Source organism: Arvicola amphibius, chromosome 5, assembly GCF_903992535.2.
Source record: "Arvicola amphibius chromosome 5, mArvAmp1.2, whole genome shotgun sequence".
NCBI classification, from domain to species: Eukaryota; Metazoa; Chordata; class Mammalia; order Rodentia; family Cricetidae; genus Arvicola; species Arvicola amphibius.
Window position 1 is genome coordinate 145,228,269 of NC_052051.1, and position 17,101 is coordinate 145,245,369.

Sequence of the window (17,101 nt, forward strand, 5' to 3'; positions counted from 1 at the left end):
ATCCAGTTTAATTCCCTGCACCCACAGGGCAGCTCACAAATGTCTATAATTCCAGTTCCAGGAGACCCAGCACCCTCACACAGACATACATGCAAGAAAACACTAATGCTCATAAAATAAAGCAAAACTACAAAACACATACAATGTAGTTTATCCTGTGAAGGTGTCTCAGAGTCTACTAAGAGAACTGAGAGAGAAGCTAACAGATTGACAATCCTTGCACTCCCTATTAAGATTAGTGTATGAGAAATCATTAAAACTTGATCTTCCGTGGAGGGGGAGCCCAAATTGGCTGTATTTGTTGAATCGTGTGTTATAAAATACACCACAAGGCCAATTTTAAGCTAATAGTAATATGTCACTGAAAGAAGAATTGAAGATATGTGTGCTGCATTCCTACTATACAGATACAATATAAAAGTTCATAAGAGCACTGATCTTATCAAAATGTAATGATATTATATAAATTTAACATATAAATTTGTTCAAAATCATTTCAATATAAGTTTATGCAATTATTTTAATATTGTTGCATGAAGATGAACTATGTTTCAGAGGCTTCTAGTAATTTAAGTCAATTCTTAGGAACTAGTGCAGGATGATTGTAATATGGTATTGCCCTTGTCACAAGGAGACAAATGATTGCAATTTGGTCTTTGCATATTATACTGAGATGGATTTTAACACATAAAAAGCACAAAACCTATTGAGTTAATGAGTTATAGAAAGATATCCCGAACATCTACATCTATATCATTTGTGCTGCTATTTGAGAACACAAATTTCCTGGATGGTGGAGCTGCAGAGTCATAAGTGTGTATGTGGGTGCAGGCAAAAAGCATTTTAAACCAAGGAACTCTTTTAAAGGATGTGTAGATTTCTTGCGGTTTAATAGCTTCAGTTCTGGACATATCAGTTGTCACTTTTCCAACTTGGACCTGTGTCTTATGCCTCTGCTAATTCAGCAGCTTAAACTGAAATACTAGGACAGACCAGATAGATAGTTTAATTGTTACCTACAGCTGAAAATCATGTCCTCTAACCTGTTTTTCATAAAATAAAACAACCTTTAGTAAACTGAAGTTAAGTATAATGAAAAACACCCTGATTTTCTAAAAGAAATAGACAGGGAACACACAACTGCTTCCTTTATTATAGGAAATGAAATCATTAATTTTGTAAAAGTTGCTCAGTCCTGGGCACTGTAATTCATCCTTTTCACACAAGTGACTACTGTCAGGGAAGTGTAGCCATCAAATGATCTAGTAAGTCTCTTACTAAACTGGTGGAACAAAATTAATGGTGACTGTTATACACATATTTATTAAAAATTAAATGAATATGCAAATAAATGAACACATGAAATAATTTACCCAAGAGTATATCTGCTGTGAGATAATGGACTTGTGCACTGTAATAATTTGTCACTCATATTGGTTTAATATAATGCTGATTGGCTCTTAGTCAGCCAGGAAGTATAGGTGGGACAGCCAGACTAGGAGAATTCTGGGAAAAGGAAATGTAGAGATGTAGTTGAAATCAGGATGTAGAAGAAGCAAGATAAGAATGACTTATGGAGAAAAGGTACCAAGTGATATGGCAAAATATAGAAAAGAATTATGGGTTAAGTTATAAGAGCTAGTTATAATAAACCTGAGCTAATAGGCCAAACAGTTCATAATTAATATCAGCCTCTTTTTTGTTTCTTTGAGACTGAACAGCTGTGGTACCAGGCAGGACAGAAACTTCCATCTACATATATCAGAAGTGTTTTTTTAATTATTAATTTCCTGTTCTCTGTTAAAACGTTCAGATAAAAATAAAAATTGGAAACTTTAAAATAAAAATAGAACCTTTGATTCTGTAAGTGGCATATTATTTGATTGACATATACATCAGTAAAAGTTTCTATTGCTGTGTTGGAACATATACCCAAAGGCAACTTGAGGAGGAAAGGGTTTATCTCAGGTTACAGCTTGACATCACAGTAAATCAGAAGGGAAGTCAGGACAGGAACTCAAACAGCAGGGAACAGAAGGTAGGAGCTGATCCAATGACCATGGAGAAGGCCTGTTTACTGGCAGGCTCTTTATGACTTGCTCAGCCTGCTTTCTTATAGTACCCAGGGACACCCACCCAGGGGTGGCACCACCTACATTGAGCTGGGCCCTTCTTCATCAATCATCAATCAAGAAAATGCATCACAGGCTTGCCCACAGGCCAATGTGTGGAGAATTTTGCACTAGAGGTTCTCCCTTCCAAAATTACTCTAGATTGTGTCAAGTTGACATAAAACTAGCTAATACAACAAAATTATGTGGATTTGCATATAACTGAAACTTAATATGGTATTTTTGAAGTACAGAAAAAACAAACTCAATTCCTATTTTAAGAAAGTCATTGCCTGTGACTCTTCAACTTATCAATGTGAAAATAAAATGGAAAACTCTCACTATAATGGCTACCGCCTTAGCAAAAATGCAAAGTTGTCTATCAAGTTGATATGTCTGCTAACTGAGACATGCTTGTTGAGGTGGAACCTGAGTTTCTGAAAAAAAGACAATAAAATTCATTACTATTTAATCCAGGAAAAATATTTTTAAGTATTTGTAGCATATAAAATTAACTCTTCCTCATTGCATTAATATTAGATATTTAATGTAATAATTGATCCTCTGAAATACTAAATTATTAAGTGTTCTTTAAGTTACATACTCCTAGAACTGGAGATATAGCTCAGCAGGTAGGGGCACTGATTGCTCTTCCAGAGGACTGGGGTTCAATTCTCAGCACCCACATGGCAGCTCACAACTGTCTGAAAATGCAGTTCCACAAGATCTGACACCTTCACACCAACGTACATAAATTAAGTTAAATAAATCATTAAAAAATTTAAATTACATACTCCTAAAAAATTTTCAATGTATCTGAAAAACTCAACTGGAATCAGAAGAGGACTTTAGAAAAAGGAAAGACAGTGATAATAGCAGATTCTGTCACTTTCATATGAAGAGTTTTGCAGGGGAAAGAGTGACAGTTTAGACAACATGAAAAAACTAATGAAGGCCATCAGGTGCTCGGCAGAAAGGCACAGATAAACAAAGTAAACCAGTCATTATCTCCAGAGCAGATAACGTTGAGATTACAGGCAGATTATTTGAAGCAGAGACCTGTGGTGATATTTTGTTTGTGCTATAACAAATAAAGCTTGTCTGAGGATTAGAGGGCAAAGCTAAGTCACTAGTCACCCATAGTGTAGTGTGAAGGGCTGTGGGCCACGTTCCCGCCACCCAGCTCTGGCTGCCTGGATATCTTGTGCCCCGAAATAACAACACACAAACTGTATTCATTTAAACACTGCCTGGCTCATTAGTTTCTGCCTCTTACTCACATCTTGACTAACCCATATCGAATAATTTGTGTAACACCACAAAGTGGTGTCTTACCAGGAAAGATTTAGCATGTCTGTCCCAGTGGCTGGCTTCATAGCGACTGGCTCAGAGAGGAGAGGCAGGGCAATTGTCTGAGCCATCTACCTCACTTCTTTTTTCCTGTTCTGTCTACTCCACCCACCTAAGGGCTGGCCAAGGCAGTTTGTTTATTAGCCAATGAGAATCCTCCATCATTTCCCCTTTTTCTGTTTAAACAAAAAAGAAAGGCTTTAACTTTAACATAGCAAAATTACATTTACAGTATTTACAGTATTTACAGTATTTACAGAATTACAGTTACAGTATTTATATCTACTTTATCTTTTATCATAACTAAGGAAAAGTACAACTATCATCTATTCTTCAACTCTATCAAAGACTCCAGGAGACAGTAGCCTACAGTATTCAGTCTGAGGGCTTAAGGTTTGAGGATTTCTTAGACGTAAGAACTAGTGACCGGCTGTTCTGCTTCTCTCATCTATCAACATTCACCCCCTAATATCTGACTCCGGTCTTTATTATTAAGTCCAAGTAGAATTCATATACTACAGTGATCTTTAATTTTTGGTTGGTTTGAGTTTGGGTTTTGAAACTCTATAGCGCTGAAAGACCTGCAACTCATTATGAATGCTGGACTGAAACTTCTGAAATTGTGATTTAGGCTGACCTCAAAGACTTGACAGTTACCTTTACACCAGCCTCCAAGTTCCATACTATGCTTTTTAAATGAGATTAAAGTCAGAGGACTTGGGGAAAAGGGATCAAACTCTATTTTGATTACAGAGGAGGCTCTACCTTAGGGTGCTCTCATACTTAGACAGGTATGCTATTATCTAACAATGTTTCTTTTAAAGTCATCCAGTTTGTGCAAACATGGCTTAGTTTTGTTTATTCTGTAAATTAATAATAGTTAATTATAAAATATGTGCCTCACATTATGATTTGAATTTGCTTGGTGTTTAGCATCTATTTCCGCATGGTTCCAGAACAATGCTGCTAGATAATTAGAGGCTTTATTTGATTGCCAGCCAACCTTGGGGGCTGAGATAAGGGCTTATTTTTGTAATTCCAATTTTTGCCTGAAAACTTTCAATAATAAATGCATTCTATAACTTTAGATTGGGAAAAAATAATTACATTTGGAAATGCCCCAACATTTCAAGCTAGTTTACTGAAGTTTATTGAGGTATCAGCTTTGGTCTCTTAACAAATTGCAATTCTTCCAAGTTGTTTGTTTTTAGAGGGAAATACATAATTTTAAGACGCAGAATCTTTCAAATAGGTTCACGTAGTGGTAAGTTGGGTGCATTCATTACCTGTTTGTTGCTTATGACAAAATATCAGACATAAACAAAGGAATTATCGGTTTTGCATTACTGTTTCGGAGGGTTCAGCCTGTCAATACTTTAGCCGAATATCATGGTGAACAGAAAGAACACAGAGTGGAGGAGAGCTGAATTGGAGAGCAATGTAGTGTCCATCAACAGATAACACGCTCACAAGGTTCTACCGCAATTACCTGCTTCATCCAACTCAGTTCTACCTCCTGTTTTTAAACGGTTAGAAACTGTGCCACGCTCTGTGGAAGGGATAGTCAAATCAAAAACCAGTGAGTGGTGTTACAGAATTCAGTCCAAGCATCAAGAAGTTTTATTCTCCTTCCTTAGCACACTCTATTTCTTACACCTATTGGGTCCCAAATATCTTCAGGATGGATAAAGCTGTCTCAGGCACTGACCTAATGCTCAACTTTTGCCAGGGTCTTAAATCCACAGAGATCTTAGACCACTTGAAGGCAAGATTAATTTTATTTAGATTTTTTTTCTTCATACCTCTCCCCTTAGCATGAAACCCAGTACCCAGATAGCATAATAAAGTATCAACAGCCAAAACTTCATATCACAGTGTCACCCTGTGTGGTTCTGGGTATAAAACAGCTTTTATAAGCTTCAGGGTACTTTGGAAACTAGGGGTAATTAAATAATTCATTGACCTTACCATTTCCTCATTATCTATCACCTTCCTGTACCCTTGTTCCTACTTCTACTTTCTTAGACCATTTAAAGACCATGATTAGGATGGTTTCATTTTGGTTGTTGACTTGACAGTTGCAATGTAGAACCACCTGGGTTGGAAATCTGAATGAGGAACTGCCCAGATTACATCAGACGATGACCATGTCTGTGAAATATATTCTTAGTTGGGTTAGGCGATAAAGGTAAACCCACTCTGAATGTCAGAAGCACTACTTCACCAGCTAGGCTTTGTATTAAATGAAACACAGAGATCAACCAAGCACTAGAAGGCATGCCCATCCACCGTTCAACATTCTTAACTATGGATGTAATGTGAAAACTGCTCTCATTGCCTGTTGCTGTACTTCCCCTCTATGAGACAATGTAACGTGAAATTGTGACCCAAATAAGCCTTTCCTGCCCTGTGTTGGTGTGTGGGAATACATTGCTAGAGCAATAGATAAAGAAACTAAGAAGGTGAGCCTAGTTGTGTTCCAAACCTTTTAACATTCTTGACCCCTTTCTTGACAAAATACCCAACAAAATAAACACCTATTCTTTGACTATATCATACCAGCAACTAAATAGCCAGTTATAGAAAACAGAATAAATATAATTGTAGTGTTAAGTTTTGCTTTAAATATGGCCATAATCTTGCCTGCTCATCAATGCTGCCCAACAGTTACAGTAGCTTGAAAAACAAAAGTCAGGATCGAACACTAACTTTGGATAATCACTTACCCTCTTTTCCCATCTTCAAATAATCACTTCTCCCTTGTGCCAGCCATTATAATGTGATGCTAACCTTTCCTTGGACCAGTCATCTTCCCAGATTTAAAAGAGCTAGTCTACATTTCTCTCTGCTCTAGTTCGACTTAGCAATACTGAACTGACTGTGTCCTTCTTGATTTACTAGTTCTTATGCCTACCTTGTCTACCAATAAGATTGTATACTGGTATTCTTCCATTCTATTTTCTGCATGGTAAGTTTCCCCCTCTATTGCATCATTTCTAGAAATTTTAGTATCTCACAAGTTTGTAAATCAAAACCAGCAACATGATCAAAACAAAAAAATTCTTTTAAATCTTTTATTCACTTTTAGTTATTACCCAACTTTTTTCTCCACTTATAAAAAAAAAAAACAACCCTAAATCTTTAAATTGAATCTTTACACACTTCGTCCATTTTTATACCCTTCCCATGGCAGTAATTTTATTGTCATTATTTATCTTTGTCCATCATCACTCAGGGCAGGGTTAACAGTTCCCACATTCTGTAAAACTTTTCTACTATTTGCTAATATAAGATACCTTGCCTTTTTCATTCATACTTTCTCATCCTATATGACCAACTCCATGTGTTATTTGTGCCAAATTTTGTCTTCAAAGCATTTTAACTGGGAACTAGTTATATTAGCAAGGCTTTACCCTGAGTATGCACAAAGCTAGCCCCTACTGATGTGTTAGTTCTTGCATCACCTCTTCCTACATCCTCCAAGCTATTGCCTAACATGTTGGTGTCCCGAAGCTTTTCAAAGAACTTTTCCCTCTCTTATGTTAATTGTTGAATTGTGTATGATCTTACTTCCACATATCCAATATAAATAAACCCTAGGAAGTCATGGTGTTTGATTGCCTTTCTGAAAAGCTTTGCCAACAAAATCTAAGCTCAGAGTTGATATTCCAATAATTCATTTCATAAACAAGACTTCCAGGATTATAAGGCATAAAGGAAATGATAGTTAAATTGCAGAGCACATTGCCAGGTATAGACACCTGCAGTGCTTTAGTGACTTACACTGTTAGGTGCTCATTAAACATGAGTCAATAAAGTTGGTTCCAATTAGTCTTATTAGTGTGTTAAATCTCACAGATAAATTTCTTGCATTTTTATAATTTAAACATATTTAATACTATACCAGTAGAGATTTTATGTAAGTGAACATTTTGTAATCTACAAAATCAAATCACAGAGTGCCTTCACCTACTGGCGGGATTGAACCTATTCATGTTCTCTGACTAATCAACCATTTCAGCTATAAGGGCAACTTCCATGAGCGAAATTAAAATCAGAAACCTTATCACAGGACCTGGGTTCATTTAATTTAAGCCTATTATTAAGACTTCCTCTTTTAAAAAATGTATGACTTGAAGGAAATCTCATTAAACCTCACGGAAAGGCTAACGCAAGCTCTGACTGCAGAGCCAACCAGAAATGGGAACATTAGAGATGTGTGTGATGAAGTTTAAATTACAGGTGATAAGAGTATGAAACAAAAACTCTAATGGGAGTGATTCTGTTATATATTTTAATATCTTTGTCAAAATCCCTTGTGTACATGTACTAAATCATACATTACTGTGTATATACTAAAGAGCAATGCACATATCCAAATCAGGAAAGGGCAAAACTATATTAATATTAAAGCTCCCAATATATATTTTAACATATGAAACATAAATAATGAGAATATCCTATAAAATCTATCCAAGTCCTGCTTGGACGAATTAAAAGTTCACACTGACGTTGAAATGTAATCATGTCTGAAAGTCATTAAACCTTATCATAGACATCATAAGGAAATCCGTAGGAACTGTATAAAAACTTCTTGATTCTGCTTTCCACAGTAGCAATTGATACCTCTAGTTGTTCATCTAGAGTGGGACCACTGTAATTTCTCCTGTACACATTGTAACAGTAACCGTTGTCATACTTCTCTTGTTCTGGCATTATATTGTTGAAATTTTGTTAGTATATTTCTTCTGCCATGCCTAGGAGATACTATCCAGCAAAATGTATCCTGACCCCTCTGACTCTTAAAATTTTTCAGCTCTATACCTTGTAATTTTCTTCCTGGCCTTAAGTATAAGTGTTGAATTGCCCATGAATCTACGAAGGTGAACAAAGTCTTGCATAGGATTTTCCATCTCCAGTGGTTAGCCCTGGATACATAAATACCCATATAGTCACATTCAAGAGTGATAATTTATTTTTGTGATAAATTTATTAATCTAATTATTAGATTGAAGGAAAGATTATTAGTTTGTGAGGGCGCATGTGAAAAGCTTGAGAGTAGGAGAGGAAGTCAGGGGAGTATAAATCATACAGATACACTGCTCATCAATGCACGTCTTCACAAAACATTTTGCTCATGTTGGCAAAAATGTGGAGTAAGGGTAGCACATATCCATTTCTTGTAGACGTGAAAACTATTCCAGCCACTATACAAATCAGTGTGGTAGTCCATTGGGAAGCTGGGAATAGATTTATGTCAAGACCCAGCTGTACAAATCTTCTGCACATACCCAAAGGACTCTATAGCCTACTACAGAGTCATGTGCTCAGTCCCATTTCTGGCTGTTCTATTCATCATTGCCAGAAATTGTAAACAGCCAAGCTATTCACCAATAGGTAAATGGATAAAGAAAATGTGGTACACGTACACAATGGAATATTTATTATTCAGCTATTAAAAAATCATAAAATTCTCAGAAAATGGATGAAACTAGGAAAAAAACAAAAACAAACCAAAATCAAACCAAACAAAACATCCTATGAGAAGGTAACATATAAGCAAAATATGGTACAAACTTTTTTATATGTGAGTTTTAACTTTTAAGCCTTTGCTAGGCATGCTAAAACCTGAATAAGCACCGAGGTTAGGTGTGGAGTAAATACCTAAGAGGGAGTACAGGATAACCCAAGAAAGGGGAATTAGAATATATAATTAGAGAGAAATTGGGAGCCTGAAATAGGAGGATTAAATAGAGGAGATGAGAAAAAAGGAATTAGGGGAGGGAATTAAGGAAGGACAGATAATGCTGAGGGTCTTTTGAGGGAATCACATGAAAAACTAGCAGTGTAGAAGCTTCTAACAGCAGACACATATATGTAGAATAAATGTGAATGAAATCACCCACGAATGAGGGAGATAAAGCCAAAGTGAAAACCTCAATGCCAGGAATGGGTTATATTGTGATTGAGTTATTGACAGAAGAGGATGTATGGAGCTCCCATCAACAAAGACCATGGCCAAAACTATTGGTTTATCTCCCAAAACTAAGGGTAAGATCCCATTGCTGGAGAAAAACCAGTGTATCTCACTGAACATGGTGAAGTTAAGCTGGTCCTACCTAGAGCCCTTTCCCCTTCATTGGCTAGTGTTTCATGACACTGGAATACATTCTACATGGTTACCAGAGGAAAAAGATAAACACCAAGTCTGCCCCAAATCCTTGGATCTATAGTGGTGACTTGCCTGAATAAAGCACCACTGCACGAATGGCACAAATGCTGTGGGAGTAACCAGTCACTACTTGATTGAACGTAAGTCTCACACCATGAAATGACACCCATCCTTGACGTTAATCATAGGTCCCAGAACTTGAAACTATATATGTAATGTACCTAGGATAAAATCAAATTCTATTATTCTGCTAAAGGAACATAGTCACAAAATAACTACTAATGACATTCTGCTATTCTTCTAAGTCAGTCTCTCTCACTCAGCCACCATCAGAGAAACATTCTCCTGCAGGAAATAAGAACTAGTATAAATACTTAGAATTGGACAATGTATAGAAACTGAGAGAGCTTGGAACACACAATCCTAAATGGGATTTCTTCATCAAAGCCTTCCACAAAGGGCTAAAGGAGATATTCAGAAGCAGAGATATAAAGAGTGTAAGATCCATCTAATCTACATGGATAGTAGAAAAAGACAAGATCTCCTGAAGAAATTGGGAGCATGGGGACCTTGGGAGAGGGTTGAGTGTGGGAGGAGAGGAAGGGAAGGGAAAAGAAAAAGATGTAGAGTTCAATAAACATCAATGAAAAAAAGAGTATAAGATCCAGAAGGGATAGACAAATACCAAGGAGACAGTGTATTCCAGACACAACAGTACTGACAAACAAATTAACTCACAAAGACTGTGGCACCATGCCCAGAGCCTGCACACATCCAAAGCAGGATGGGTCTCAACTCTGAGACTGGAAAGTAAACATCAACTTCAGTCCCAAATATGAAGCTATCTCCAATTAACAGCTATTTACAAAAAAAATATTAGTTTTCTCCACAGGAATCTCATTGGATACATAAATCACACTTGTGGGTGAAGCTCACGCCCAGAAGTTCATGATTGAAGAAAACGAGCCCAATTGGGTTTCTGCAGATTTTCTTTGTCACATACTGTTTTGTTGGGCACCTTTCGTTGTTCTTTTGTTTGTATATTATGGTCCCCAAATTTTTCTTGTTTCAATTCTATTTTAGTGTGTATATGTTTCTCTCTGCATTCATTTTGTAGTTTTTCAATGTTTTGTTTATTTATTTAATTCTAATTTGTCTGTCTGCTTGTTTTATCTGCCTCTTTATTTTCTAAAGAAAGAAAAGAGAAAGCACAGAGTAGAACGGTAGGTGAGGTGAGGTGGGAAGTATATGGGAGGGAATGGTGGGAGCGGAAACAGTGATCAGAATATACTGTATGAATTTTCAGTTAAAATTAAATTTAATAAAGATTACTGAACTAAATGTTATTTTAATTTTATCTGAATTAAAATAGTATGGTCAAGTAATAGATTTATTTCTGTAGTAGTAAATATAGATAAGAGATATAGTCTTGATATAGTAACAAGATATAGTAACAAGATTACTTCTTGTTAGAAGAGCCTTAAGTACTCTAATACCTACTAAATCAAAAGTGCTTATACAAAAAATACCTAGTTCTTAATTCGGTGTATCTTAGTCTAGTTAAAGAGCTTGTATAACCAAATACCACTCACTAGCTGTTCCATTGCATTCCTTTATACCGGCCAACATCCTACTTGGCAGTGTGATGAGCAGAATATGTGCATAATAGGCAATAAAGAAATAGACTTTGGCTGACTCACCCTTGAATTAACCACTTCCAGGGAGATGTTCTGTGGTGGAGCGCCGGGCACTGAAAGGAATCAAACAAGGTATGAAGGTTACTGCCAAAGTCTTGAAAAAAAATTTAGCCAGCTGAAGAAAAGAGAAAGTGTATCTTTCAAATTTTATAATGAGAACTCCGTAAGATAATGCCATCAGGTGGCCCTTCTCAATTTTCCTAGAAAGAGGAGAAATAAACATTTGTTTATTTGTGTCTCGTGGGGTGGGTCCCTTAGCTCCCTCTGTGGAGCAACAGCTGCAGTAGCAAACACTGACATCCAATTACAGCTCTGTGATAACCTCCCTGGCGGAACCTCGGGAGGCACAGCAGTGATTTTCCAGAGTGGTCTTTAAGGATTATCATACTGTGCTTTTCAGGATCCACATGATTTTATGGTGGAATATATCATTGTAATAGACACCTAGGTGGCTTAATCCCTATAATGCAGTCATTATGGTCTCCTAGAGAGTGAACGAAAGAAGTGACTTTTCATGTTTTAAGCTATTTATAATTAAAGTTGTATAACATAGAAGCAAGCAGGTTCTCCAATAGTATTTGGCCCATAGATTCTATTAACAAAAGATCAGTTAATTTCTCATTGGACATTTTCTAGTTATTTTATTATATTTCCAACTCTATTTAAAATTTCTTAAATCATCATGTTAAAAGGAGTATATTCAGCTCCCTTTTGATAGCTGTCATGAAGATTTACTCTATGTAAGTCTCCTGCAATGTGAGCAATTTGAAGACAACCATTGAGTGCATAGCTGTTATATGTCCAGAAATTGCCTTGCTGTCAGGGTAGAACTGCAAATAAATAAAGCTCCTGCCCTCCCCCCACAGGTTCAGAAATGGTATTCAATAACTTCTTAGCATCATTCCTTTATTAAATGATACATCCTCATTTTCACTTGTGAGATAGGAATGGACTAATGTGTCTTTTCTCATCTCTGGACCATTCTTTGGCCCTGCTTCCTCTTCTTTTCATGGAAACTGAATGTTATTTGTAGTTTGTAACATAGGACCAGCAGCTGACTCTGAATTTTGTCTTAAAATTCTTCCTCACCAGGGAGGGCATGCTGTCTCTCTGACTAATTTCTGTCTTCTTCAACTGACAACCCAATTAATATGGGTTGAATCAATGACTAGATGAGAAATAAAGACCTACTTAAGGATTGGTACCTGGATCTTTATTAGCATGACGGAAATTGCAATAATTTGTTTTGCTTTGATTTGAATTTTGCAGTGCTTGATAAACATTGTAGCCAATGTATTCTGTGATACAAAGCAAGAGGCATGTGTTTACAAATTAAGTCACTAAGCTTAGTTAATATGTTTTAGTTAATACTACAGCTTTCACTAAGCAAAATATGAAATTTTCACATGGCCAAATGTTTTCCAAATGTTAATGTTAGATCATCAATACAGAGGGTAAAGTTAGGTTAATGTGCATATCCAGGAATCAGAAGTTGAGATAGTACATTATTTTATAGAAATGTTACAAAGGTATAATAATAACTATTTTAAAATCAGAATTTTAGATACAAAATTTTCATTTCCAGTGTTTAAATTGAAGTACTGGTTGAAATTTTTATATATTAATTTAGTTGTACTTAAATTTTCAGAATGTAACTAACATATTTATGGTACCAGTTGCATTTTTAACTTTTATCCTTGATGAAAATTAAAGAATAACATTGCTCCACCTCATATCATTTTAAAAACCTCAGAAATATTTTTTATTTTAAAAACAGACTTTGGAAATTATCTCAGTTATGGTTTGAATCTATAGCAACTGCCAATGATGGGATTTTGGAAGAAGGACAGAGTGTGTTAGATTTTTTTATTTGGTCAGGATCTTGTCTGTGAGAGACGTGATATCTTCAAATGCTGCTTAAAGCTTTTAATCTTTTAATAGTATCTAATTTCCAATTTCTAGTATGCCAGAACAGACTGAGGAGTTCAACAGGTATAACTATCACAATTTTAGAGACATCAAAATTATTTTTACTTAATGTTGAAAACTGATATAACTAAACTCTCAAAGTTTTTGCCTTGATTGTGTTGACTTATTTTGTTAATTTTTCTACAATAGAAAACTCTATTACTTTCCATTGACAGCGTACTGGCTCTTTGCTGCAGGCAAGTGGAGAATTCTTTTTTAGTATTTTAACAATATAAAGAATAGATTCTGAGCAGAAGTCAACTAAATACTTACTCCTATGCTCTTCTTGATCTGTCATAGTTTCATAGAGGGTTAAGGATATGTTTATTTTCCAAGTATTAAGATACCACACATTATTAAACGTATCAGAGATTGTCAAATATTCCTCTTTTTTGGTTTTTTCGAGACAGGGTTTCCCTGTAGTTTCTAGAGCCTGTCCTGGAACTAGCTCTTGTAGACCAGGCTGGCCTCGAACTCAGAGAGATCTGCCTGTCTCTGCCTCCCAAGTGCTGGGATTAAAGGCGTGCGCCACCACCGCCCGGCTAAATATTCCTCTTATTATGGTACAGCCTACAGCTCTATACACATTAAGATGAGTGTAGATTAAATCCCTATACTTCTTAAAGAGCCTCCATAACTGAGCATTTGAATTTATCCCTGAGATATGTTTCTATATTCATTGATTTAAGTAAATCCCAATTGAATGCATCCCTGTTGAAAACATACCACTTTGAGACATTTATCACCAATTAAGAAATGTTTCATACTAAATCCCACTATTCAGCTTGCTATACCACACTGCTTGACTCTGCTGTCATTTGTTGTTGTTGTTGTTGTTGTTGTTAGTTGGTTGGTTGTATGTTGGTTAGGTGGTTGGATTTTTGGTAATTTAAGTTTCTCCCTGTGTTTCTAAGATGACCCAAAACTTGCTATCCTCAAATCTCCACCTCCTAAGTTCTGGGCAATGTCAGGGTAGAGGCCAAGAGCACATATTTTAGTACAAATTAGAGGACAGGAGTTGATTATCAATGTGGTTATAGATGAAGTCAGGGTGGTTACACAGGAGTCTCAGAGTCCCTCATTTTTCTTATCAAGTGCATCTGATAAAGAATATTTAGTGTTCTTCCAACAATGATATTTACTCGGGTCTATGATTCTGGGGCTCATTTTTAAGTGACAGACATTTTCCTAGACACCGCAGCATTTCCAGGAGATAATTCGGGAACTAATGAGGAACAGTCTATCTTTCTCACTTATGACATTTAAAATCAAAGTGGAGAGTAAGGCCACACTGTTACAGTTCAGAGTGTGAATGGAATCTACATAAATTATGTAAAATATTCATTTTCATTTGTTTTTCTTTTCTTTTTATAATTATAAGCTATGAAGTAATTTATTCAGCCAGTGCATATTCTGTTCTCTCTTGAATAACAGAATCAGACGCTTGGGCAGAAGAATTGCATTAAAATTAATACTGAAGTGGCCTAAGAGTAGAATACCCTTTTGAGGGAAACTGCAAATGAGCATCACTCTTTCCATTATCCTTAAAAACATCCATGTCTTTTTTCATGCTGTTAATATTCTGTGGAGAATCTACCCTGACACTTTCCCAGATTAAAGGATGTTAGATCAAGAATCAAAAATTGAAGGCGTTTTCAATCAAAATATCAATAATTTATAGAACGAACATACTAGCAGGAAATCCAGGCTGACTAAAGCTGGCTCTTGATATGCTTTAGTATTCATGAGAGCCATCTCTGCAATTCCACTCCTGCCTGAATCTCCATAGTCCTATTACTATCCATACACGAGCCTGTAACATTTATTTAATTTCCCAGACTTTTGTTATCATCTATTTCTTTGGTCTCTGGTTTCCTCCGGCACTATATTGCTAAACCCATTATCATCATTAAGATTTCTTCCTCCCTTTTATTTCATTTGAAAAATATGCCTAGGCTTCCTTTTGTTAGGCAAGATAAAAATAAAGGTGTGCACATTCATGTTTGCTTAATATTTTAAGTGCATGTTTATTTAGTAAAATCCTTTGATATACTTTCCAGTTGATTGCTATATTTCATAATTTATACTTTTAATCATTTGTACCATTTAAAATGATAAAGGAAAGCTACATACCTTCTATATCAGTTCAGTCATAGAAGAAATGCATTTGAGTTGAACCATATATAGAAAAGAAAAAATACAATCACAAGAACAATTTGAGCTCTTACACAGTAACCACAGTTTGGGAATTATCTACTAATTCATCCTGATCCACTGTATATGATGAAATTGCAAATTTAAATTTGACTGCAGTACCACAAATAAGTTGCCTACATTTCTTACTTAGGATAAAACATTGCAAAGGATATTGGAAAAAAACTACACAACAAAATCAATAACTTCATCAACTTTCTTTTCATTTCATAACAGATATGTGAGTAAGATGTTTCTGTTTATCACTTACCATCTGAAAGTGTAACTACGGTTAAATCGTCGGTAGATACTCCTGGCCCATAACGGTTATAAGCTAAGAACCGGAGAGTATATTCCGTGAATTTTTTCAGGCCTTCCAGTTTATAAGATAGCCCATCAACCTCTATATTCTGGAGACATAAAATACCGGAATAGTTATTAAGGCAGCACATTAAAGCAGAAATGGCAGCCATTCTGTGCAATCAGTGACTTGGATGCTAGACGCTTGCTCATAGAAGCAACTCTATCCCTTTAATGAATTGCTGTAAAACCATCCTTGTGTCACACACTCCCCTACTAAAGTCTGAACTACTGTGAAGACTACGTATTAAAACATCACCATGTGATTTTTATAGTCATTAAGTGTCGATCTGTTTAACACCGCCCAGAACACTGAATAGTAGGGGTTATTCCACTCCAATTGAAAGGACACAGATTCATTCCTGTGCCTCAAACTAAATAACTCACCAAGAAATCACAGATTGTCATTTGCCTGAAGAGATATACCTACAGATACCAAACTCTCTGATACTGTGGCACAGGTTTTGTGTCCCCCAGTCCTGTGGTGGAGATTGTACCCTTCCTACTTCGCATCTGCAGTGGGGAGCTATGGAAGGTTAAGGTCATTACAGAAATCAGAGCCAGCGCTCACCAAAGGAGCTGTTGTTTAGTTTTACATGATGACTCCCAGACTACCACTATCAACATTGGGCAATAGGCCTCTTGAATATTTTAAAACAAGCTGCAGAGAGGCTTGTATAAAATTGAATGGGGACACAGTTTAAAAGTCAGAGCTAAGAGTGACATGGGAACAGCCAAGGAAATAAAGCAGAATTACTGATTACATAAGAACAGTTCAGCCAGCCAATACTGTCCTAAAATATAGCTAAGAAGTAGACCTGAATATTTCTAATTAAATCTCTGGCAAATTTGTTTCCAATGGAATGTCCTTATCAGACATTTTACATGGAATCATGAAAACCATTCTATACTTAATAACCTCTATAAACAATAACCTACTTTCTTTCATTCTTAACTTTTCTCTGTATATGTATTTATATCTTTTCCACACATAGGTGATAATTTGGAGGAATCTTAATAGTTGTGCATATGGTTATACACATACATCATAAAATGTTTTACGTTTTATTTGTTCATCCACATACTAATTTACTGGTACTCTACTTGAAAAACTCATTCCTCTCATTTTAGATTTCTATTAAAACCATTATTTTAAATATAAGAATCAATCAAGGTTGGGGAGAGTAAGCTTCTAAGACTAAGTTCAGAAAACAGTTGGTCACAGCATGGAGGTGAAGAGAAGACAGAAT

The 17,101-nt window shown here is 35.9% G+C and overlaps 1 protein-coding gene across 1 annotated transcript in view; it reads right to left on the reverse strand.

Annotated features, from left to right (window-relative positions):
* The window catches only part of Dcc (DCC netrin 1 receptor), a 658,913-nt gene that overhangs the window by 256,620 nt on the left and 385,192 nt on the right, over window positions 1–17,101 (reverse strand). The window contains exons 11-12 of the mRNA XM_042055177.1: window positions 15,763–15,901; window positions 11,334–11,383 (exon numbers count right to left, since the gene is read on the reverse strand). Of these exons, the coding sequence (XP_041911111.1) occupies window positions 11,334–11,383; window positions 15,763–15,901 (189 nt within the window). The remainder of the gene's footprint in view (window positions 1–11,333; window positions 11,384–15,762; window positions 15,902–17,101) is intronic.